Raw genomic sequence first — 24,802 nt, forward strand, 5'->3', positions numbered from 1 at the left:
TGACACACATCATTTAGGAGTTCTATCGGGTGCGTCCAAATTGATTTTTGAGCATATGGTATGTCCATGCAAATCATGCACCTATCTTGCGTCAAGATTAGCACTGTCTCCAAACAAACCAAACCGAGCTTCCACTTGAGCCTCTTCAGCTAGGAGTACAATCGGGTGCGTCCAAATTGGTTTCTTAGGTTATGGTGCATTAGGCATAAACCGTGCACCTATCTTGCACTGAAACTAACACTGTCTCCAAACAGATGAAGCAAGATTCCATATGACACACGCCATCTAGGAGTTCCATCACGTGTATCCAAATCGATTTTCAAGCATATGGTATACACCATGCAAACCTTACACCTATCTTGCATCAAGATTAGCACTATCTCCAAAGAAATCAAACCAAGCTTTCACTTGTGCCCCTTTACCTAGGAATACCATTGGGTGCGTCCAAAATTGTTTCTTAGCCTATCATGCATTAGGCGCAAACCGTGCACCTTTCTTGCACCGAAACTAACACTGTCTCCAAAGAGTACCATCGGGTGCTTCCACAACTGTTTCTAAGCCTATGGTGCATTAGGTGCATACCGTGCACCTATCTTACACCGAAACTAAGACTATCTCCAAATGGACCGAAGTGAGATTTCATATGACACACGTCTCTAGGAGTTCTGTCGTGTGCATCCAAATTGATTTCCATGCATATGGTATGTTCTATGCAAACCGTGCACCTATCTTGCATCAAGATTAGCAGTATCTCCAAACAGACAAAACCAAGCTTCCACTTGAGTCTCTTCACCTAGGAGTAGCAATAGGTGCGTCCAAAATGGTTTCATAGGCTATTGTGCATTAGGCGCAAACTGTGCACATATCTTCCACCGAAACTAACAATATCTCCAAACAGACCAAAGCGAGATTTCATATGAGACACGTCATCTATGAGTTCCTTCGGGTGTGTCGAAATTGATTTCCGAGTATATAGTACGTTTCATGCAAACCGTGCATATATCTTGCATCAAGATTAGCACTATCTCCAAACAAACCGAACCGAGCATCCACTTGAGACTCTTCAGCTAGGAGCACATCGGGTGCATCCAAAATGGTTTGTTAGAGTATGGTGCATTAGGCACAAACCATGCACCTATCTTGCACTCAAACTAACACTATCTCCAAACAAAAAAGTGAGATATCAGATGGCACACATCACCTAGGAGTTCTATAGGGTGCGTCCAAATTGATTTTCAAGCATATGGTATGTTCCATGCAAACCGTGCACCTATCTTACATGAAGATTAGCACTATCTCCAAACAAATCGTGTCGAGCTTTCACTTGAGCCTCTTCACCTAGTAGTACCATCAGGTGCTTCCACAATGGTTTTTGAGCCTATGGTACATTAGGCGCAAACCGTACACTTATCTTGCACCGAAACTAACACTATCTCCAAATGGACCAAAGTGAGATTCCATATGACACACGTCATCTAAGAGTTCTATCGGGTGCGTCCAAATTGATTTTCGAGCATATGGTATGCAAACCGTGCACCTATCTTGCGTTAAGATTAGCAATATCTCCAAACAGACCAAACCGAGCTTTGACTTGTGCCCCTTCAGCTAGGAGGACATCAGGTGTGTCCAAAAGGGTTTGTTATAGTATGGTGCATTAGGCACAAACCGTGCACCTATCTTGCACCGAAACTAACACTATCTCCAAATAGACCAAAACGAGATTACATATGACACATGACATCTAGGAGTTCCATTGGGTGCATCCAAATTGATTTACAAGCATATGGTACATTCCATGCAAACCATGCACCTATCTTGCATCAAGATTAGCAGTATCTCCAAACAGACCTAACCCAAGCTTCCACTTGAGCCTCATCACCTAGGAGTACCAACAGGTGCGTCCAAAATGGTTTCTTAGACTATGGTGCATTTGGCACAAACTGTGCACCTATCTTGCGCCAGAACTAACATTATGTCCAAACAGATCAAAGCGAGATTCCATATGACACACATCATCTAAGAGTTCCATCGGGTGCCTCCAAATGGATTTCTGAGCATATGGTATGTTCCATGCAAACCACGCACGTATCTAGCATCAAGATTAGCAGTATCTCCAAATAGACCAAACCAACCTTCCACTTAAGCCTCTTCACCTAGTAGTACATATAGGTGCGTCCAAAATGGTTTCTTATGCTATGGTGCAGTAGGTGCAAACTGTGCACCTATCTTGCACCAAAACTAACACTGTCTCCAAATGGACCGAAGCGAGATTCCATATAACACACGTCATCAAGGAGTTCCGTCGGGTGCATCCAAATTGATTTCCAAGCATATGGTATGTTCCATGCAAACTATGCACCTACCTTGCATAAGGATTAGCACTATCTCCAAACTGACCGAACCAAGCTTCCACTTGAGCCTCTTCACCCAGTAGTACCAAATAATGCGTCCAAAATGGTTTCTTGGACTATGGTGCATTAGGCGCAAACTATGCACCTATCTTGCACTAAAACTTACAAAGTCTACAAACAAACCGAAGCAAGATTCCATATGACACACGTCATCTAGGAGTTCCATTGGGTGCGTCCAAATTGATTTCTGCGCATATGGCACATTCCATGCAAACTATGCAATTATCTTGCATCAAGATTAGCACTATCTCCAAACAGACCAAACTGAACTTCCATTTGAGCCTCTTCACCTAGGAGTACCAACAGGTGCATCCAAAAAGGTTTCTTAGACTATGGTGCATTAGGCGCAAACTTTTTTTAGAGCCATTAGACGCAAACTGTGCAACTATCTTGCACCAAAACTAACACTGTCTCCAAACTGACCAAAGCGAGATTTCATATGACACACGTCATCTAGGAGATCCATTGGGTGCGTCCAAATTGATTTCTGAGCATATGGTACGTTCCATGCAAACCGTGCACCTATCTTGCATCAAGATTAGCACCATCACCAAATAGACTGAATCGAGCTTCCACTTGAGCCTCTTCACCTCGGACCAACAGGTGCGTCCAAAATGGTTTCTTGGACTATGGTGCATGAGACGCAAACTGTGCACCTATCTTGCACCGAAACTAACACTATCTCCAAACGGACCAAAGCGAGATTCCATATGACACACGTCATCTAGGAGTTCCATCGGGTGCGTCCAAATTGATTTCTGAGCATATGGTACGTTCCATGCAAACCGTGCACCTATCTTGCATGAAGATTAGCACCATCACCAAATAGACCGAACCGAGCTTCCACATGAGCCTCTTCACCTCGGACCAACAGGTGCGTCCAAAATTGTTTCTTAGACTATGGTGCATTAGACACAAACTGTGCACCTATCTTGCACCGAAACTAAAACTATCTCCAAACAGACCAAACCGAGATTCCATATGACACACGTCATCTAGTAGTTCCATCGGGTGCATCCAAATTGATTTCTGAGCATATGGTACGTTCAATGCAAACCATGCTTGCACTTGGGCCTCTACATCTAGGAGTACCAACAGGTGCGCCCAAAATGGTTTCTTAGGCTATGGTGCAATAGGCACAAACTATGCACCTATCTTGCACCAAAACTAACACTGTCTCCAAATGGACCAAAACGAGATTCTATATGAAACACGTCATCTAGGATTTCCATCAGGTGCGTCCAAATTGATTTTCTAGCATATGATACGTTCCATATAAACTGTGCACCTATTTTACATCAAGAGTAGCACTATCTCCAAATGGACTGAACCGACCTTTCACTTGAGCCACTTCACCTAGGAGTACCATCGGGTGTGTCCAAAATGGTTTCTTAGCCTGCGGTGCATTAGGCGCAAACCGTGCACCTATCTTGTACCGATACTAACACTTTCTCTAAATGGAGCAAAGCAAGATTACATATGACACACGCCATCTAGATGTTCTATCGGATGCGTCCAAATTGATTTCTGAGCATAAGGTATGTTCCATGCAAACTATGCAACTATCTTGCATCAAGATTAGCCTCTTCAAATAGACCGAACCGAGCTTCCACTTGAGCCTCTTCACCTAGGAGTACCAATAGGTGCATCCAAAATGATTTCTTAGCCTGTGGTCCATTAGGCACAATCCGTGCATCTATATTGCACCGAAACTAACACTGTCTCCAAACAGACCGAAGCGAGGTTCCATACGACACATGTCATCTAGGAGTTCCATCGGGTGCGTCCGAATTGATTTCCAAGAATATGGTATGTCCCATGCAAACTATGCACCAATCTTGCAATAAGGTTAGCACTGTCTCGAAACAGACCGAACCGAGCTTCCGCTTGAGCCTCTTCACCTAGGAGTACCAATAGGTGCATTCAAAATTGTTTCTTAGACTATGGTGCATTAGGCGAAAACTGAGCACCTATCCTGCACTGAAACTAATATTGTCTCCAAACGGACTGAAGTGAGATTCCATATGACACACGTCATCTAGGAGTTCCATTAGGTGCATCCAAATTGATTTCAGAGCATATGGGACATTCTACGCAAACCATACACCTATCTTGCATCAAGATTAGCACTATCTCCAAATAGACCAAACCGAGCTTTCACTTGAGCCCCTTCACCTAGGAGTACCATCGGGTGCGTCCAAAATCGTTTCTTAGAGTATGGTGCATTAGGCACAAACCGTGCAATATCTTCTTAGAGTATGGTGCATTAGGCACAAACCATACACCATCTTGCACCGAAACTAACACTATCTTCAAACAGACCAAAGCGAGATATCAGATGACACACATCATCTAGGAGTTCTATCAGGTGCGTCCAAATTGATTTTCATGCATATGGTATGTTCCATGCAAACCGTGCACCTATCTTACAAGAAGATTAGCACTATCTCCAAACAGATCGTACTGAGCTTTCACTTGAGCCTCTTCACCTTGGAGTACCATCGGGTGCTTCCACAATGGTTTGTGAGCCTATGGTGCATTAGGCGAAAACCGTGCACCTATCTTACACCAGAACTATCACTATCTCTAAATGGACTAAAGTGAGATTCCGTACGACACACGTCATCTAGGAGTTCTATCGGGTGCATCCAAATTGATTTTTGAGCATATGGTACATTCTATGCTACCCGTGCACCTATCTTGCATCAAGATTAGCACTATCTCCAAATAGACCAAACTGAGCTTTCACTTGAGCCCTTTACCTAGAAGTACCATCGGGTGCGTCAAAAATCGTTTCTTAGCCTATGGTGCATTAGGCGCAAACCGTGCACCTATCTTGCACCGAAACTAACACTATCTCCAAACGGACCAAAGCGAGATTCCATATGACACACGTCATCTAGGAGTTCCATCGGGTGCGTCCAAATTGATTTCTGAGCATATGGTACGTTCCATGCAAACCGTGCACCTATCTTGCATCAAGATTAGCACCATCACCAAATAGACCGAACCGAGCTTCCACATGAGCCTCTTCACCTCGGACCAACAGGTGCGTCCAAAATGGTTTCTTAGACTATGGTGCATTAGACACAAACTGTGCACCTATCTTGCACCGAAACTAAAACTATCTCCAAACAGACCAAACCGAGATTCCATATGACACACGTCATCTAGTAGTTCCATCGGGTGCATCCAAATTGATTTCTGAGCATATGGTACGTTCCATGCAAACCATGCTTGCACTTGGGCCTCTACATCTAGGAGTACCAACAGGTGCGCCCAAAATGGTTTCTTAGGCTATGGTGCATTAGGCACAAACTATGCACCTATCTTGCACCAAAACTAACACTGTCTCCAAATGGACCGAAACGAGATTCTATATGAAACACGTCATCTAGGATTTCCATCAGGTGCGTCCAAATTGATTTTCTAGCATATGATACGTTCCATATAAACTGTGCACATATTTTACATCAAGAGTAGCACTATCTCCAAATGGACTGAACCGACCTTTCACTTGAGCCACTTCACCTAGGAGTACCATCGGGTGTGTCCAAAATGGTTTCTTAGCCTGCGGTGCATTAGGCGCAAACCGTGCACCTATCTTGTACCGATACTAACACTTTCTCTAAATGGAGCAAAGCAAGATTACATATGACACACGCCATCTAGATGTTCTATCGGATGCGTCCAAATTGATTTCTGAGCATAAGGTATGTTCCATGCAAACTATGCAACTATCTTGCATCAAGATTAGCCTCTTCAAATAGACCGAACCGAGCTTCCACTTGAGCCTCTTCACCTAGGAGTACCAATAGGTGCATCCAAAATGATTTCTTAGCCTGTGGTCCATTAGGCACAATCCGTGCATCTATGTTGCACCGAAACTAACATTGTCTCCAAACAGACCGAAGCGAGGTTCCATACGACACATGTCATCTAGGAGTTCCATCGGGTGCGTCCGAATTGATTTCCAAGAATATGGTATGTCCCATGCAAACTATGCACCAATCTTGCAATAAGGTTAGCACTGTCTCGAAACAGACCGAACCGAGCTTCCGCTTGAGCCTCTTCACCTAGGAGTACCAATAGGTGCATTCAAAATTGTTTCTTAGACTATGGTGCATTAGGCGAAAACTGTGCACCTATCCTGCACTGAAACTAATATTGTCTCCAAACGGACTGAAGTGAGATTCCATATGACACACGTCATCTAGGAGTTCCATTAGGTGCATCCAAATTGATTTCAGAGCATATGGGACATTCTACGCAAACCATACACCTATCTTGCATCAAGATTAGCACTATCTCCAAATAGACCAAACCGAGCTTTCACTTGAGCCCCTTCACCTAGGAGTACCATCGGGTGCGTCCAAAATCGTTTCTTAGAGTATGGTGCATTAGGCACAAACCGTGCAATATCTTCTTAGAGTATGGTGCATTAGGCACAAACCATACACCATCTTGCACCGAAACTAACACTATCTTCAAACAGACCAAAGCGAGATATCAGATGACACACATCATCTAGGAGTTCTATCAGGTGCGTCCAAATTGATTTTCATGCATATGGTATGTTCCATGCAAACCGTGCACCTATCTTACAAGAAGATTAGCAATATCTCCAAACAGACCGTACTGAGCTTTCACTTGAGCCTCTTCACCTTGGAGTACCATCGGGTGCTTCCACAATGGTTTGTGAGCCTATGGTGCATTAGGCGAAAACCGTGCACCTATCTTACACCAGAACTATCACTATCTCAAAATGGACTAAAGTGAGATTCCGTACGACACACGTCATCTAGGAGTTCTATCGGATGCATCCAAATTGATTTTTGAGCATATGGTACATTCCATGCTACCCGTGCACCTATCTTGCATCAAGATTAGCACTATCTCCAAATAGACCAAACTGAGCTTTCACTTGAGCCCTTTACCTAGAAGTACCATCGGGTGCGTCAAAAATCGTTTCTTAGCCTATGGTGCATTAGGCGCAAACCGTGCACCTATCTTGCACTGAATCTAACACTGTCTCCAAACAGACCGAAGCTAGATTCCATGTGACACACATCACATTAGGCGCAAACCGTGCACCTATCTTGCACCGAAACTAACACTGTCTCTAAACAGACCGAAGCAAGATTCCATATGACACACGTCATCTAGGAATTTCATTGGGTGTGTCCAAATTGACTTCCAAGCATATGATATGTTCCACACAAATAGTGCACCTATATTGCATCAAGATTAGCAATATCTCTGAATAGACCAAACCGAGCTTCCACTTGAGCCTCTTCACCTAGGAGTACCATCGGGTGCTTCTAAAATGGTTTCTTAGCCTATGGTGCATTTGCCACAAACCGTGCATATATCTTGCACTGAAACTAACACTATCTCTAAATAGACCAAAGCCAGATTTCATATGACACACGTCATCTAGGAGTTTCATCAGGTGCGTATGGTATTGATTTCCAAGCATATGGTATGTTCCATGCAAAGCATGCACCTATCTTGCATCAACACTAGCACTATCTCCAAATAGACCAAACTGAGATTCCACTTGAGCCTCTTCACCTAGGAGTGCCAACAGGTGTGTCCAAAATGGTTTCTTAGACCATGGTGCATTAGGCGCAAACTGTGCACCTATCTTGCACTAAAACTAATATTGTCTCCAAACGGACCGAAGCGACATTCCATATGACACACTTCATCTAGGAGTACCATCGGGTGTATCCATATTGATTTCCAAGCATCTGGGACATTCCTTGCAATCCATGCACCTATCTTGCATCAAGATTAGTACTATCGCCAAACAGACCGAACCAAGCTTCCACTTGAGCCTCTTCACCTAGCAGTACCAATTGGTGCGTCCAAAATGGTTTCTTAGCCTATGGTGCATTAGGCATAAACCATGCAATATCTTGCACCAAAACTAACACTGTCTCCAAATAGACCAATACGAGATTCTATATGACACATGTCATCTAAGAGTTCCATCAGGTGCGTCCAAATTGATTTCCGAGCATATGGTACGCTCCATGCAAACCGTGCGACTATCTTGCATCAAGATTAGCACTATCTCCAAATAGACCGAACCGAGCTTCCACTTGAGCCTCTTCAGCTAGGAGTACCATTGGGTGCATCAAAAATGTTTTCTTTGAGTATGGTTGTCGACAAAAGCTGGTCGGCAGTCTACCTTGGGGTATACCCACGGTAGTAGTTTATCGGTAGACGGTGCGCAAACTACGAACTCGATGGTGGCGCAAGACACGGACAAGCTTTTTATCCAGGTTCGGCCGCCGAGTTGGCGTAATACCTACGTCCTGCGTCTGGTTGTATTGATTTGTGTTGAGAGAATATGATGTCCTAGGGGGGTCCCTTGCCTCTCCTTATATAGTCCGGAGGGCAGGGTTACAGATCTGGAAACTAATCCTAGTCGGTTACAATTGCCATAGGTAGTTCGATATCATTTCCTATTCTAACCGACTAGAATCCTGTTTGATCTCCACGTCTTGTTTCCTTGCGCGAAACTCTGAGCTGTCGGATCAAACCTTGAGCTTGTCTCGTAATGGGCCAAGCCTCCTGGCCCAAGTCTAGCCGTATGGGTATAGGGGTTTATACCCCCACAGCTAGTCCCCGAGCACCATGTATTGTGAAGTAACACGCCGTCTTGAGCTTCTTTGACCAATGAAACTTAATATCTTCAATCATTATGAAAGTTTCCCAAATAGTTGCGACAACAGTTTGAACAAATCTAAAGGCGTCCGATTAACTTCATCATCAAAGAAGCCAACTGTTCGAAGAATGCATGGTGCTCTCGAGAAAAAATATTTCTTTTTCGGTGAAGTGTGCCCACTTTACTTTTTCAAAAGTACAGTCCATCAACGAAACAAGCAAATTCACCGCAAGGTGAAGTGTGCCCACTTAGTCCCCGAGCCTGGTAGCAGGTGACGTAGTCACGTGGTGCCAGGGTCCAAAGAAGAATCTCCAAAGCTGCTTTGTATGTGGGATGCATCGCTAGATGCATCGTACTGATGTAGTCCCCGAGCTTGGTGGAAGGCGAAGTATGAACCTTGTAGCAAGGTCTTAAAAAACCAAAATTATCCAGTCCCAAAGCATCCCATGCTCATTTACCATGGAGTTTGCAGTTCGACGCTCTGGTCAACCAGTCCCCGGGTGTACAATGGTCGGCGAACTCTTTAGCTTGCTGATTTCCAAACCAATAAACTAAGCGATCAGTCCCCGAGCAGCAAGCGCTCGGTGGTCGGAGCAGTCTCAACAAATGTGACGACCAGTCCCCGAGCATCGAGTGCTCGGTGGTCGGTGCGGTCTTTGAAGTTCTGAGTTAATAGACTGGTCGACCAGTCCCCGAGCATCAAGCGCTCGGTGGTCGGTGCAGTCGTTGAAGTTCCGAGTTAATAGACTGGTCGACCAGTCCCCGAGCATCAAGTGCTCGGTGGTCGGTGCAGTCCCTGGATTGTTGACTCTCTGCCATATTTGTCTCCTTGTTTTGAAAAAATTTTTCCAGAAAAAGTTGACGTGACGAGACCTCCTGACGGGATGTCAGATGGATGCATGAAAAGTTGCGCCTGGCAACTGTACGGCCGCCCTTTGCGCGGTTTGAGAAAAGGAAACCATCAATTTGTACGAAAACTCCGCCGCATTAATTGTCGATGATCATTGAAAACCGAAACGCCGCATCCGCCGTATGGCCCGCCCACTTCCCGAGGATGCGGGAAGTGGGAGGGGTGAAGTTTTGGGTTATAAGAGCTCGACAGTTCCCCCTGTACTGCTTACCCTGCCATTGCCTTCAAGCCTTCCACTCTTGCCTCCTTCAATCATCTACACCTTCCAAACTCGAATCCACCTCTGCACCTCCAATGGCGAAGAGCGATTCAAAGAAGAGGTCCGAGCTGATGGCCAAAGAATGGAAGAAATCCCGCAGCACCGCCAAGTCCCTCGGTGACCTCGTCGATATGGGGCTACTGCACAGCCCGGAGCTCGGCGGCTGGAGGGCACCGGAGGGGGAGAGCTACCCCGACCCCCGCGCCGGTGAGATCGTCGTGTTTGAAGATTTCGTTAAGAGGGGTTTTGGGGTGCCTGTTCACCCTTTTCTTCAGGGTCTTCTTTTGTATTTTGAGATCGGGATTTGCAATCTGCACCTGAACTCAATCCTTCTTATTTCAACTTTTATCCATTTGTGCGAGGCCTATGTAGGCATAGAACCGCACTTCGATCTCTTTCGCTATCTTTTTTGTTTGAGAAAGAAGGGGGCAGTTGGAGGCTCTAAGGTTGCAGGTGGAGTATACCTCAACCTTCGCGACGGGATGAAGAACCGCTATCTGCACTGCCCCTAGAACACTTCTCTGACTGAATGGTACAGGAAGTGGTTCTACATCAGAGAGGAACCGGGCAGCTCCACGTTCTGCGACGTGGGATACATCCCCGAGAAGAGGGTGAGCTGGACCGATCGCCCAGAGTACGACAGTCAAGTGGCAGACCTGATGCAGCTGATCGACTGGTCGCGTCTGGACGGGCTAGGCGTGGTCGGCAACTTCGTGTGCCGTCGGGTGATGCCCTGCCAGAAGAGGGTGCACTCGGCGTACGAGTGTGCCAGAAGCGTGGACCCGACCAGGATGCGACCTGAGATCTTGGAGAAGGCGGAGGTACAGCAGCTGTTGAACGAGCTGTTCAACTTCGCGGACGGAGGCTTCATCCGTGGCAGTGATCGGGTGCAAGCCTTCAAGTTGGGGCGACCAGCGCCTAAGGTATGTTATTGATTACTTCGCTTTAGCATCCGTATGTTGTCTGCTGCTGACTTATCTTTGTTACTTTTGCAGATCGGAGATGTCGACCGGTGCACAGTGTATGTATCACTGGCACCTGGAATGGAGAATCCTGCGGGAGAAAATCCGCCGGAGGAAGACACTGCTCGGTGTACTCGTTACACCAGCAGTGAGGAAGACCAGGCCCGCCCCGTCCCGACCACTGAGGAAAGAGTGGCGGGGAAAAGGCCAATGGCGGCGGATCCATCGCCGGCGCCGACGCTGCCAGCAGAGAGCAGCCGAGCGCCAAAGCGTCGTCGGTTCGTTCGGATTACCGACGACGACGATGAGGAGGAGGAGGCCACACCATCGTTGGTCCGGAGGCCTCATAGCCGTCCGGACAGCGTGCCGACCACTGCTGATCGGGTGGCCGGCGACCCTCCTGCGCCTCGCGCTGTGGAGATGGGGGCACAGGTGTCGACCGGCCGGGCAAGGAGGAGGTTCACCACGACCCACCGTCGCTCGGACCTGTAAGTGTTCGACTTACGTATTTTGGCGATTTTTTTTAACTGTTGTTGAAAATATCCCTCTATTATGTAGCGCGGCGTCGGACGTCAACCCCGACCAGGCCTCGGAGCAGGGGACGGCCGCTCCTGTTGCCACCGCTGAAGACGCCGCGCCACAGGTCACAGAGCTACCTGCAGCGGCGGCGGGCGCCGAGGACCAATCTGCCCCGGCAAGTGCTGCGACGAGCACTCAGCCGAGGGATGAGGAGGCAGCAAGGGTCCCTCCCCCGAGTACTGTTGTAGAGGAGGAGAGCAGAGTCCCAACTCCTCCAGCCGAAGAAGGGAGGGTGTTGACGCCGCCCCGAGCAGGGGCTTCTTCGCCCGTGGGCTCCTCTGGCCTAGGCTAGGGACCAGTAATGCCCTCAACCGCAGCCAGAGGTAGTGCGGCAAACGAGGAGCCCCAGGAGGCCTCTGACGACGATGTGGAGGAGGTCCAGGGTCATCCCCGTGAAGGCCGCCAGCACGTCTACGTGTGGCGCCAACGCGGGGACCACTTTATTGGCCACGAGGAGCTCGCGGAGACGGAGGAGGCTGCGAGGGTGGAGCGCGCGGCTAAGCGCCTCGTGGAGGAGGTTAAGGTAGGTGGTCCGGTGTTCTGCTGGGATAACTTTTGTGCAGTGTTCCTGTGTTCGACATGTGTTCTTCCTTGCAGGGCGCGATGAAAACGGCGAAGTACCGAAAACGGTGCTTCGACCAGATTGAGGGAATTGTGGCCGAGAATAAGGCCTTGTCCACGGAGGTAGACCGGCTGCGGTCGGAGGTTGGGGAGAAGGTGGCCGAGGTAAACGCCCAGGAGGAGCGTCGTCTCGAGCTCACTCGTCGCTTGGCCGACCAGTACCGGCAGCGGTCAGGTCAGTCACGTGCTCCAAGCAGCTTTGTGTAGCTGTGTAGTTTACTTTACTGACCGGGTTGTGATTCACGTAGACTTGGAGGAGGAGGTGGCGCGCCTCCGACAGGAGAAGGAGCAGCTCGGTCAAGAGCTAGCTGGGGCGCTGGAGGCCGGTCGCCGAGCAGCGGAGGAGCTAAGCCAGAGGGACCGGGAGTTGTCTGGTATCACGCGCCGCTCCCGTTGTTTTCCTCTTATCGCTCTGTTTGACACGCCGAGACTAACATCTTCCTTGATTTGCAGTGCTCAAGGTAAACACCAAGAAGCACCTGGAGGATCTGGTCAAGGATCGGGACTCCTGGAAGGTCAACTGCTGCAAGATTTGGAGAGGAGTGTCCCCGGTTCTGGATTTGATCAGTCTCGAGCTCCCAGAGAGCCAGCCCCGCGCGCCGAGATTGACTCCAGTGGAAAAAGCGCAACGGGCGTGGGACTGGCTCTAACAATTCGTGAAGGACGCCGGGGAGTTTGCTAGCGTGCATGTCCTTAGCATGGTGCGCGCCCACTACCCCCTGGTCGACTTGACCAGGCTGGAGAAAGGGTATCCCAAGGAGGTCGGCCCGCAGGAGGCGGACGAGCTTCGGGGTGGTCTGCTGGACTTGTTGTCAACGGTGATCGGCGACATCAATCTATGCGGAACGACCACTCCCCCCGACCAGCCGGGTTCAGACAGGTCGGCCAGGGAGCTGTCGGGCGCGTCTATTGCAGGAGATGGGCGGTTGACGCCTGCGGTCTCGACCAGCCAGGCGCCGGTGGCCCCGACCCCTTCGTCCGGGCAGCAGGGCCAGGCGGGTGATCAGCCCGAGCAGTAGGCCAATAGGGTAGACTGTAGGAATAGTCTAGCGACTGCCCGTCAGGGTATTTATTGTAAACTTTGTATGTAAAGTTTGTAATAAAGTTTGCTTTTGTCATGACTGTTATTTTGAGCGCTGTACAATTATCTGAGTGACGTGCCACTGTATTTGACTTTGTAGTCGCTAAGAGCTTCCGTTGCAGAAGGCTTTCCGAGTTCTGCGTGTAACAAAGTATAGGCAAAAAAGAGAAACTTTTATTATTGACAGCTATAAGATATTTACAAGCGAAGGTTATTAGAACTTATGGATAAAATCGGCGCAATTTATCTATGTGCCAAGAGTTAGGCACGTGTGTTCCGTCTGGGTATGCCAATCTGTAGGACGTGGGTCGTGTGACTTCGGCGACCACAAAGGGTCCTTCCCAGGGAGTTGATAGCTTGTGCATTCCCTCTTGGCTTGTTTTCCACCTAAGTACCAGATCGCCGACTGCGAAGGAACGGTCCTTGACGTTCTTGTTGTGGTATCGCCTGACTGCCGCGAGATACTTTGCTGTTCGGAGACAAGAATTCAAACGCTTTTCCTCCATGCAATTGATTTCGAGCTCTCTGGAGTTGTCGGCTGTTGACTGGTCGAAGTTTTCAATCCTAGGAGAACCGAAGGTTATGTCAGACGGCAGGACTGCCTCAGTGCCGTAAACCATGAAGTAGGGTGACACTCCTGTGTTCCGACTGGTCTGAGTTCGGAGGCCCCAGACCACGGCCGGTAACTCTTTCATCCATCGACCGGGAGCCCTGTCGTTCTCGGTGTACAGCATTTTCTTTAGGGCGTCGATGATCATTCCGTTTGCGCGCTCAACTTGACCATTGGCCCGTGGGTGAGCTACTGACACATATTTTATGACTATGCCCCTATCATCGCAGAAGTCCCAAAATGTGGTGCCAGTAAACTGAGTACCCAGGTCGGTGATTATACTGTTTGGGATCCCGAACCTGTGTATGATTTGATTAAGGAACTCCACAGCCTTCTCGGAGGTTGCTTTGACCAGTGGCATGTATTCAATCCACTTGGAGAACTTGTCGATTAAGACGAAAACGAACTTGAAGTTGCCGGGGGCTGGTTTACATGGCCTGATCATGTCGAGCCCCCAGCAGGTGAAGGGCCAGGATGACGGGATGGTTTGAATCTCATGAGCAGGTACGTGGGTCCTTTTAGCGAAGAACTGACATCCCTCGCAGTGTCGGACCAGTTTTTCTGCGTCGTTGACCGCAGTTGGCCAATAAAAACCTGCTCGGAAGGCTTTCCCGACCAGCGTTCTGGATGCAGCGTGATTGCCGCAGGATCCGGCGTGTATGTCCTCTAGGAGCTTGATGCCATCATCTTGGGATATGCATTTGAGCAGTACTTCGGAACTTGCATTTTTTCGCATAAGTTTGCCGTCCACCAGTATGTAGTTCTTTGATCGTCGAATGAGGCGTTCATTCTCTGTTTTGTCCTGAAAGCCTGACCCGTCCGATATATATCTTATGAACGGGGTGCGCCAATCGCGGCCACTGGTTGTCGGAGTGGCATCGTCTATGAGCAGTGCCTCCGTGAGTTGCTTTTCGACCAGGCCAGTGCCCACACTTGGCTCATGGATGTCCTGGACGAAAATACCCCGCGGGATTTGGGCCCGAGATGACCCTAACTTCGACAACGCATCTGCTGCCTGGTTCTTATCCCGGACCACGTGGATGTACTCTATGCCGTAGAAGTTGGTTTCCCATTTGTGAATTTCTTTGCAGTAGAGATCCATCTTCTCGTGGGTTGCGTCCCACTCCTTGTTGAGCTGGTTGATAACTAAAGCAGAGTCGCCATAGACGCAGAGGCGTTTGACTCCCAGCTCAACGGCTAGCCTTATGCCGTGCAGGCATGCTTCGTATTCGGCGACATTGTTTGATGCCGGAAAGAGGATCCTAAGGACGTAACGCAGTTTGTCCTTGTTAGGCGACACGAATAGTATCCCAGCGCCGGCGCCGTTGATGTTCAAGGATCCGTCAAAGAACATTGACCAGTGGTCGGAGACATCGGGAACGGGAGGCTCGTTTAGATCCGTCCATTCAGCGATGAAATCGACCAGGGCCTGGGACTTGACTGTGGTGCGGCTCTGGAACTCCAGGGAAAATGGGCATAATTCCATCGCCCATTTTACGATTCTGCCGTTGGCGTCTTTATTACGTAGAATGTCCCCGAGAGGGAAACTGGTGGTTACCAAGACTCGATGGCCATCGAAGTAGTGCTTCAGCTTTCTTGACGTTATTAGAATGGCGTATATGAGCTTCTGTATTTGTGGGTACCTGGCCTTGGACTCGTTTAAGACTTCACTTATGAAGTAAATGGGTCTCTGGACCTTGTAGACATGACCTGGCTCATCTCGTTCGACCACTATTGCCGTGGAAACAACCCTGTCGGTTGCAGCAATGTAAAGGAGTAGGTCTTCATTGGGCTGAGGCGCTGTAAGAATAGGTGGTGAAGTGAGGAAAGTCTTAAGCTGAGCGAACGCGGCGTCGGCTTCCTCTGTCCAAGAAAATTTTTCCGACGCTTTCAAGAGTTTGAAGAAAGGGAGGCCTTTTTCTCCTAGTCTTGAGATCAAGCGACTGAGGGCGGCCATGCATCCGGTATGCTTCTGAATATCCTTGACGTTTTTAGGTGGTCGCATGTCGAGTACTGCTTTTACTTTTGAAGGATTTGGCCGTATGCCGTCACGACTGACAATGTTGCCGAGCAGTAGACCAGAAGGGACACCGAAGATGCACTTTTTGGGGTTAAGCTTCCACTTGTACCTATTAAGCGCCTTAAAAGTTTGGTCTAAGTTGTCGATTAGGGTGCTTGCATCCCTCGTTTTGACGACGACGTCATCTACATAGGCCTCGACGAGGTCGTCACGAATCTCGTCGTGGAGGCATTGTTGTATGGCCCGTTGATAAGTGGCTCCGGCATTTTTAAGTCCGAATGACATAGTCGTGCAGCAATATGCGCCGAAAGGAGTAATGAAAGATGTTTTGATCTGATCGTCTTCCTTTAGCGAGATCTGGTGATAACCAGAGTAGCAGTCTAAGAAAGAGAGGAGTTCGCATCCGGCCGTTGAGTCGACCACCTCGTCGATGCGAGGGAGACCAAAAGGATCTTTAGGACAGTGTTTATTGAGATCAGTGTAATCAACGCACATTCTCCATTCATTATTCTTTTTGCGTACAAGGACCGGATTGGCGAGCCAATCGGGATGATACACTTCTTTTATGAATCCGGCTGCTAGAAGCCGTGTTATTTCTGTCCTAATAGCCTCCTTTTTGTCACGAGCGAACCGTCGCAGCTTTTGCTTGATGGGTCTTGCGGTCTTCGAGACATTTAAGGAGTGCTCGATCAGGTTTCGTGGGACGCCAGGCATATCTGCGGGTTTCCATACGAAAACGCTTACGTTGTCCCTTAGAAACCTGACGAGCGCGTCTTCCTATTTGGGGTCCAGATTGGCCCCGATGAGGGCCGTCTTCTCGGGGCTGCCGTCGACCAGTTGTACTTCCTTATACTCCTTGGATTTTGAATTCTTCTTGGCAGTCTCCTGCTCGGGTAATCGGAGCTGGTCGGGAGGCAGCTGCGCGGCTTGGGTTGCTGTTTCTGCCATGCGAATTGAGAGGTCGATGGCCTCGGTGATCTTGAAGCTTTCCTCTTCGCAGGTATATGCGGTGTAGATATTGCCTCTGACAGTTAGGACACCCTTCTCCATAGGCATCTTAAGGACCAGGTATGAGTAGTGCGGGACTGCCATGAACTTTGTCAGCGATGGTCGGCCCAGTATGGCGTGGTAGGTCCCGTCGAAGTCCACGACCACAAAGTTGACGAACGCTGTCCGAAAGTGGTCGGGTGTGCCGAATTGGACAGGCAATGTTATCTGTCCGAGGGGCACTGAACTCTGACCTGGCAAAACTCCCCAGAATTGAGCATCGTAGGGTTTTAGTTGTGCAGGAGATATCTTGAGAGCGGGCAGGCTGTTGCGGAAGAGGATGTCAATGGAGCTTCCTCCGTCCACGAGCACGCGCTCGAATCTGATGCTGTTGATGCAAGGGTCCAGGATTAGAGGGAAACGTCCTGGTTCTGGGATAGCGGCCCACTGATCCTTCCTGCTGAAGGAGATCTCCCTGTGCGAAAACGGGGGAAACTTCGGGTCTGCGATCAGTCCGTCCGTGCTGTCTATGTTGAGGCAGGCTCTTTTTAATAGCTTTCTTTCTCGCTTAGATTCGATGGATACCTTGCCCCCGAAGATGGAGTGGACCACGTCGGTGGGGCTGACGTATTGGTGTCGAGGGTCCCTATATTGGTCCTCGTCCTCATCTTCGTGGTCGTGCCCGTCTCGCTTGCCGTTTTTCTTGGCGGAGTCGTCTTGGGCGGCCCGCCGTGTATAGATGTTTTTGAGGACGCGGCACTCTTCCATGGTATGATTAGATTTTGGATGTAGTTGGCACGGTCCCTTCAACATTTTGTTGTAGTCTTCTTGGTAGTCTCGCCGCCCGTGGGGACGCTTGACCGTATTCACTTCGTGGTTGTGGTCGCGGGGGCGCTTTCCTCTGAAGTCGTCGCGATTATCGCGCCGCCGATCCCAGCCTTCTCTGTGATCGCGGTTGTCGGAGCGGCGGTGGTTCCTGTTGTCGAAACGACCGCGACCGTCATCTCGCCGGGGAGGCTACCCGGGACCTCTCGCATCGTCTTGGATTAGTTTCTCTGCATCGTCGTAATTTTTAGCCGTGGCGAGGAGCTCCGCCATCGTTGTTGGCCTTTTGCACAACAGTTTGTTCCTCAGTGCTTCATGGAAACATAGGCCCTTGATGAAGGCAGAGATGGCCTCGTCGTGGGAAATCTTCGAGATCTTAAGGCGCATATCCGAGAATCGTCGGATGTAATCGCGTAAAGGTTCGTTTTTCCTGTCCCTTATCCTTTCGAGGTCATACTTGTTTCCAGGCTGCTCGCATGTGGCGATGAAGTTGTCGATAAAAGCCTGGCGTAGCTCTTCCCAAGAGTCGAAGGAGTCCTCGGGCAAGCCAAGAAGCCACTGATGACCAGCCTGGTCGAGGACTACTGGGAAGTAGTTGGCCATGACGTGCTCATCCCCCGCTGCTGATCGGACGGCGATTTCATATAGTGATCCAGTTCTCTGGATTTTCCTTGCCGTCGTATTTTTTGAGTTTCTCGAGCTTGAAATTGCGGGGCCTCACGACCTGGCGGAGGTGTGAGGAGAACTGTCTTAGGCCCGGGGGGCCGTGCGTTGCATCGTACTCGATACGGTGCAGGTCTTCGTGGACTGCTCTCTCCGTGGCGCGTCTGTTGATGCGGTCCCGGGCGTCTTTAGGAGGGATGTTATATCGAAGATCCCTGTGCTGGTTTACTTCTTGACCGCGCCTGCGGTTCTACTCGCGGTGACCGTCAGCATCCCGACCACCATCGTCACGCCGTGAATTATTGCGATGGTTGTCGGGGGAACGGCTACGGTGATGCCTGCTGGGAGGCGGTGAGGTCCGGCTACGATTAGTCTGGTCGGAGGTGGCTTCCGTATAAGAGACGGCTTGGGCTCTTTTGAGCAGAGTGGCTGTCTGTCCCATTGCGGCGATCAGGTGCGCTCGGACGCTGGTTCGGACTCCCTGGCACTCAGGAGTATCGGGGAGCCGATCTAGGTTAGCCATGGCGACAGCCACGTTGGCGCTTGGCGTTTTGTAGACTGGCTGGTCCCCGACCATATCAAAGGCGTCGCTGAGATTATGTGGTGGAATTTGTCGTTCCTCATCCGCGTGTCGTCGGGCGCGATCAGCGTTACGCTGCTCGCAGAGCTGCCTTTGCTCGTCTGTTTCTCCATCAACGACCGGCTCGTCGGCGCTGACGTTAAAAACAATGTCTCCTCGCCGGGGGGGAATACCGGGAAACGAGAGAAACCCGGAGGATGTGAAAGCAAATCCAGGTCGTAGTCCTCGTCTTCGGAGTTTATAACTTCGGTGGGGACGGAACCGGTGCTCGAATTGGTGCTGGAAGCCTGGCCATCCCGTAGTTCGCGGATCGTCACCATGTTGACGTAGTGACGAGCAGATTGACCGTTCCTTTTTGGCGGCCAACCCGCCTTGGTGAAAACGGATTGGATGTGCCGTGAGTAGAGAGAGGCCGAGTTGTTCAGGCCGCAAAGATAATCTTCCTCCGGGTTAGCCCTGAGCTTGACGGATCGCCCTGAGGGAGTTGAGGTTATCGTCAGAGACATTCCTAGCCGTTCGTGTGTAACGACACGAGTCGGCCGGCGAGATTTGAAAAAATCCGTTGGGGCGGCTTGATCAGGCTGGCGCCGGATCCCATCTACTAGTTGGGAGGCTTCGAGTAGCTTGGAATCGGCACGATCAAGCGCTTGGAGAAGGTCCGAGCAGTCGATCTTCTTTCCCTTGTAGAGCGGGAACGGTGGTCGGGCGCTCGGTGCCGTCACCCGAGTGGTCGGAGACGACGTGATCTCAGATTGGATCTGAGTTTCTTCCGAAACCGTGGTCGTGAGGCCACCGCTGCGCGTAGTCCACGTGATCTGGCCGACGGTGAGCGTGAGGCCTTCGGGCACGGTCGCGGAAGCTGGGATTATGACCATCTCGTTCGCCGGAGAAGTTGCACGCACACCCCCTACCTGGCGCGCCACTGTCGACGAAAGCTAGTCGGCAGTCTACCTTGGGGTATACCCACGGTAGTAGTTTATCAGTAGACGGTGCGCAAACTACGAACTCGATGGTGGCGCAAGACACGGACAAGCTTTTTATCCAGGTTCGGCCGCCGAGTTGGCGTAATACCTACGTCCTGCGTCTGGTTGTATTGATTTGTGTTGAGAGAATATGATGTCCTAGGGGGGTCCCTTGCCTCTCCTTATATAGTCCGGAGGGCAGGGTTACAGATCTGGAAACTAATCCTAGTCGGTTACAATTGCCATAGATAGTTCGATATCAATTCCTATTCTAACCGACTAGAATCCTGTTTGATCTCCACGTCTCGTTTCCTTGCGCGAAACTCCGAGCTGTCAGATCAAACCTTGAGCTTGTCTCGTAATGGGCCAAGCCTCCTGGCCCAAGTCTAGCCGTATGGGTATAGGGGTTTATACCCCCACAATGGTGCATTAGGAACAAACCGTGCACCTATCTTGCACCAAAAGTAACACTATCTCCAAATAGATTGTACTGAGCTTTCACTTGAGCCTCTTCACATAGAAGTATCATTGGGTGCTTCCACAACGGTTTCTGAGCCTATGGTGCATTAGACACAAACTGTGCACCTATCTTGCACCAAAACTAACACTATCTCCAAATGGACCGAAGTGAGATCCATATGACACACGTCATCTTGGAGTTCTATCGGGTGCAACCAAATTGATTTCTGAGCATATGGTACATTCCACGCAAACCGTGCAACTATCTTGCATCAAGATTAGCACTATATCCAAACAGACCAAACTGAGCTTTCACTTGAGCCCCTTCACCTAGGAGTACCATCGGGTGCGTCCAAAATCATTTCTTAGAGTATGGTGCATTAGTCACAAACCGTGCAATATCTTCTTAGAGTATGGTGCATTAGGCACAAACCGTGCACCTATCTTGCACTGAAACTAACACTATCTGCAAATAGACCAAAGCGAGATATCACATGGCACACATCATCTAGTAGTTCTATCGGGTGCGTCCAAATTGATTTTCAAGCATATGGTACATTCCATACAAACCGTGCACCTATCTTACATGAAGATTAGCACTATCTCCAAACAGATCATAGCAAGCTTTCCCTTGAGCCTCTTCACCTAGGAGTACCATCGGGTGCTTCCATAATGGTTTCTTAGCCTATGGTGCATTAGGCAGAAACCATGCACTAATCTTGCACCGAAACGAACACTATCTCCAAACGGACCGAAGTGAGATTTCATATGACACACGTCATCTAAGAGTTCATCGGGTGCGTCCAAATTGATTTCTGAGCATATGGTACATTCCGTGCATAACGTGCACCTATCTTGCATAAAGATTAGCATTATCTTCGAACAGACCAAACTATGCTTTCACTAGAGCCCCTTTACCTAGGAGTACCATCGGGTGCGTCCAAAATTGTTTCTTAGCCGATGGTGCATTAGGCACAAACCGTGCAGCTATCTTGCACTGAATCTAACACTGTCTCCAAACAGACTAAAGTGAGATTCCATATGACACTCGTCATCTTGGAGTTCCACTGGGTGCGTCCAAATTGATTTCCAAGCATATAGTAAGTTCCATGCAAACCGTGCAACTATCTTGCATCAAGATTAGCACTATCTCCAAATAGACCAAACTGAGCTTTTACTTGAGCCCCTTTACCTAGGAGTACCATCGGGTGCATCCAAAATTGTTTCTTAGCCTATGGTCCATTAGGCGCAAATTGCACCAAAACTAACACTTTCTCCAAATGGACCAAAGCGAGATTACATATGACACACATCATCTAGGAGTTTCCATCGGGTGTATCCAAATTTATTTTCAAGCATATGGTACGTTCTAGGCAAACCATGCACCTTTCTTACATGAAAATTAGCACTATCTCCAAACAGATCATACCGAGCTTTCACTTGAGCCTCTTCACCTAGGAGTACCATCAAGTGCATCCAAAATGGTGTCTTAGCCTATGGTGTATCAGGTACAAACCGCGCACCTATCTTGCACCGACACTAGCACTGTCTCTAAACAAACCGAAGCAAGATTCCATATGACACACGTCATCTAGGAGTTCCATTATGTGCGTCCAAATTGATATCCGAGCATATGATATGTTCCATGCAAACTGTACACCTATCTAGCATCAAGATTAGCACTATCTCCAAACAGACCAAACCAAGCTTCCACTTGAGCCTCTTCACCTAGGAGTATCATTGAGTGCATCAAAAATGGTTTCTTAGCCTATGGTGCATTAGGCGCAAACCGTGCACTCACTAAAACTAACACTGTCTGCAAACAAAATGAAGCAAGATTCCATATGACACACGTCATCTAGGAGTTCTATCGGGTGCATCAAAATTGATTTCTGAGCATATGGTATGTTCCATGCAAACCGTGCAACTATCTTGCATCAAGATTAGCACTATCTCCAAATAGACCACATCGAGCTTCCACTTGAGCCTCTTCACCAAGGAGTACCATTAGGTGCGTCTAAAATGGTTTCTCAGCCTATGGTGCATTAGGTGCAAATCGTGCACATATCTTGCACTGAAACCAACACTGTCTCCAAACAGACCAAAGCGAGATTCCATATGACACACATCATCTAGGTCTTCCATCTAGTGCGTCCAAATTGATTTTTGAGCATATGGTACGTTCCATGCAAACCGTGCACCTATCTTGCATCAAAATTAGCACTATCTCCAAAAAGACCAAACTAAGCTTCCACTTGAGCCTCTTCACCCAGGAGTACCAACAGGTGCGTCCAAAATGGTTTCTTAGACTATGGTGCATTAGGCGCAAACTGTTGAAAGCCCTAGTTTGGTTTTTGATAATTGATGAAACCCTAGTACTAACCTCTATACTAAGTATGTGTAGACTTAATGAGGTTGGTTCATGCCAAGTGATGGAGCAAGAGATGATCATGGTGATGATGGTGATGACCACAAGATGATCAAGTGCTCAACATGGAAAAGAAGAAAGAGAAAAACAAAACCCTATGGAGATCAAGGCAAAGGTATTGCTTAGGGTTTTGGTTTTTGTGATCAAGACACCATAGAGGATGTGATCACATTTAGGATAGATAGCCATACTATAAAGAGGGAAATTCTTTGGCTAAGCGGTTATCAAGTGCCACTAGGTGCACATTATTCATGTGCATGCATTTAGAACCTAGTGAGCTAACTGAACTCCTTTGAAGAAAATATTTGTGAAAATGCTAACACACGTGCACATGTTGGTTTACACATTGTGGTGTTGGCACACTTTGAAAAGGAGGTGTAGTTTGAAGGGTAGAGAGAGGATGGGTTCCTCTCCCCCTCCCACCAAGCTTGCTCGGCGGGATTCCGCGCTTTTTTGAGAAAATGACGTGCAATTTTTCTATTGCACCGGTGGGAAAATTAGAGAAGTCGCGGGAGTGTTTCTCGCTAAGAAACACTCACCGGACGCTGGCTCAGATGCTCCAGACACTGTGTCTGTGCGTCCGGTGTGTAGGCAGTGCCTAGCTCAACTAGGGTTAGGCACCGGACGCCCAGCACCGGACGCAGGTTGGACCCTGTTTGAGCGTCCGGTGTTTTGAGTCTAGTGTTCTGCGCTTTTGCAATGCTCTCTAGGTATGAGACCAGTGAGCACCGAACGGTCCGTGCTCAGCGTCCGGTGACCCCGCGAGTTTGCAGACCTCCCTGAGTTTAAGTCCGGTGAGTACAGGACGCGTCCGGTGCCAACTTGAGCGCGTCCGGTGCTCTGCAGGTGACCGTTAGAGATCAACGCACGAAAGTGGATAGGGAAACTCGTGGCTGTTTCCGGAGCACCAGACACAGGGGTTGAGCGTCCGGTGCCCCTGCGGTTCGTCAGGTGACCCCGTTTTTAGCCTAGTGAAAGAGCCAACGACTCTACTTATTTTGAGGAGCTTATAAATAGTTGTTGGCCAGCTTTCTCTCTTGGCATTCTAGCATACTTTAATCCTTGTGAGCCTAAGCAAACACCTCCCTCTCATCTCCTTCATATATTATTCATCTTTGTGAGATTGGGAGTTTTTCCAAGTGCATTTGCTTGAGTGATTGCATCTAGTGGCACTTGAGGATCGATTTGGCTGCGGTTTTCTTGTTACTCTTGGTGGTTGCCGCCACCTAGACGGCTTGAAGCAGCGGAGGAGCATTGGCACGAGTTGGTGATTGTTCGTGGACATCTCCTGGTGATTGTGAGGGGTCTTGTACCTTCCTTGTGGAGAGCCGAAAGGTAACTTTAGTGGATTGCTCGTGTCATTGAGTTACCTCACTTGTGGGTCAGTTCTTGTGGTGTCCTGGTGAGGACGACGTTCGTGCTACACCTCTTAGCCGCCGAACCACCAAGTGTTGGTCGACACAACAGGGACGTAGCGTGCTAGCAAGCACGCGAACCTCAGGAGAAAATTGTGTGTCTCCATTGTGATTGTTCATTGGATTTCTCTCGGTGATTGGACTTCATATTATTCATTGGTTCATCCCCTCTACGTGGCGGTATAAAGATCAAACCATCTCTCTTACATTCCCGCAAACTAGAGTAGCTTACTTACTTGTATAGAAACTTTAGATAACTCTCTATTGTAAGTAGTGACGTAGCTCTTGTGTGCATAGTGATCATAGCAACTAGAATTGTTGGATAGGTGGCTGGCAAACACCCCTTTAGAGCTA

The 24,802-nt window shown here is 48.9% G+C and overlaps 1 protein-coding gene across 1 annotated transcript in view; it reads left to right on the plus strand.

Annotated features, from left to right (window-relative positions):
- LOC110436431 overlaps positions 1-12,089 on the plus strand; it is a 112,079-nt gene extending 99,990 nt beyond the window's left edge. Inside the window, exon 6 of the mRNA XM_021463530.1 lies at positions 11,777-12,089. Coding sequence (XP_021319205.1) covers positions 11,777-12,089 — 313 coding nt within the window. The remainder of the gene's footprint in view (positions 1-11,776) is intronic.

Source organism: Sorghum bicolor, chromosome 6, assembly GCF_000003195.3.
Source record: "Sorghum bicolor cultivar BTx623 chromosome 6, Sorghum_bicolor_NCBIv3, whole genome shotgun sequence".
Lineage (NCBI taxonomy): Eukaryota > Viridiplantae > Streptophyta > Magnoliopsida > Poales > Poaceae > Sorghum > Sorghum bicolor.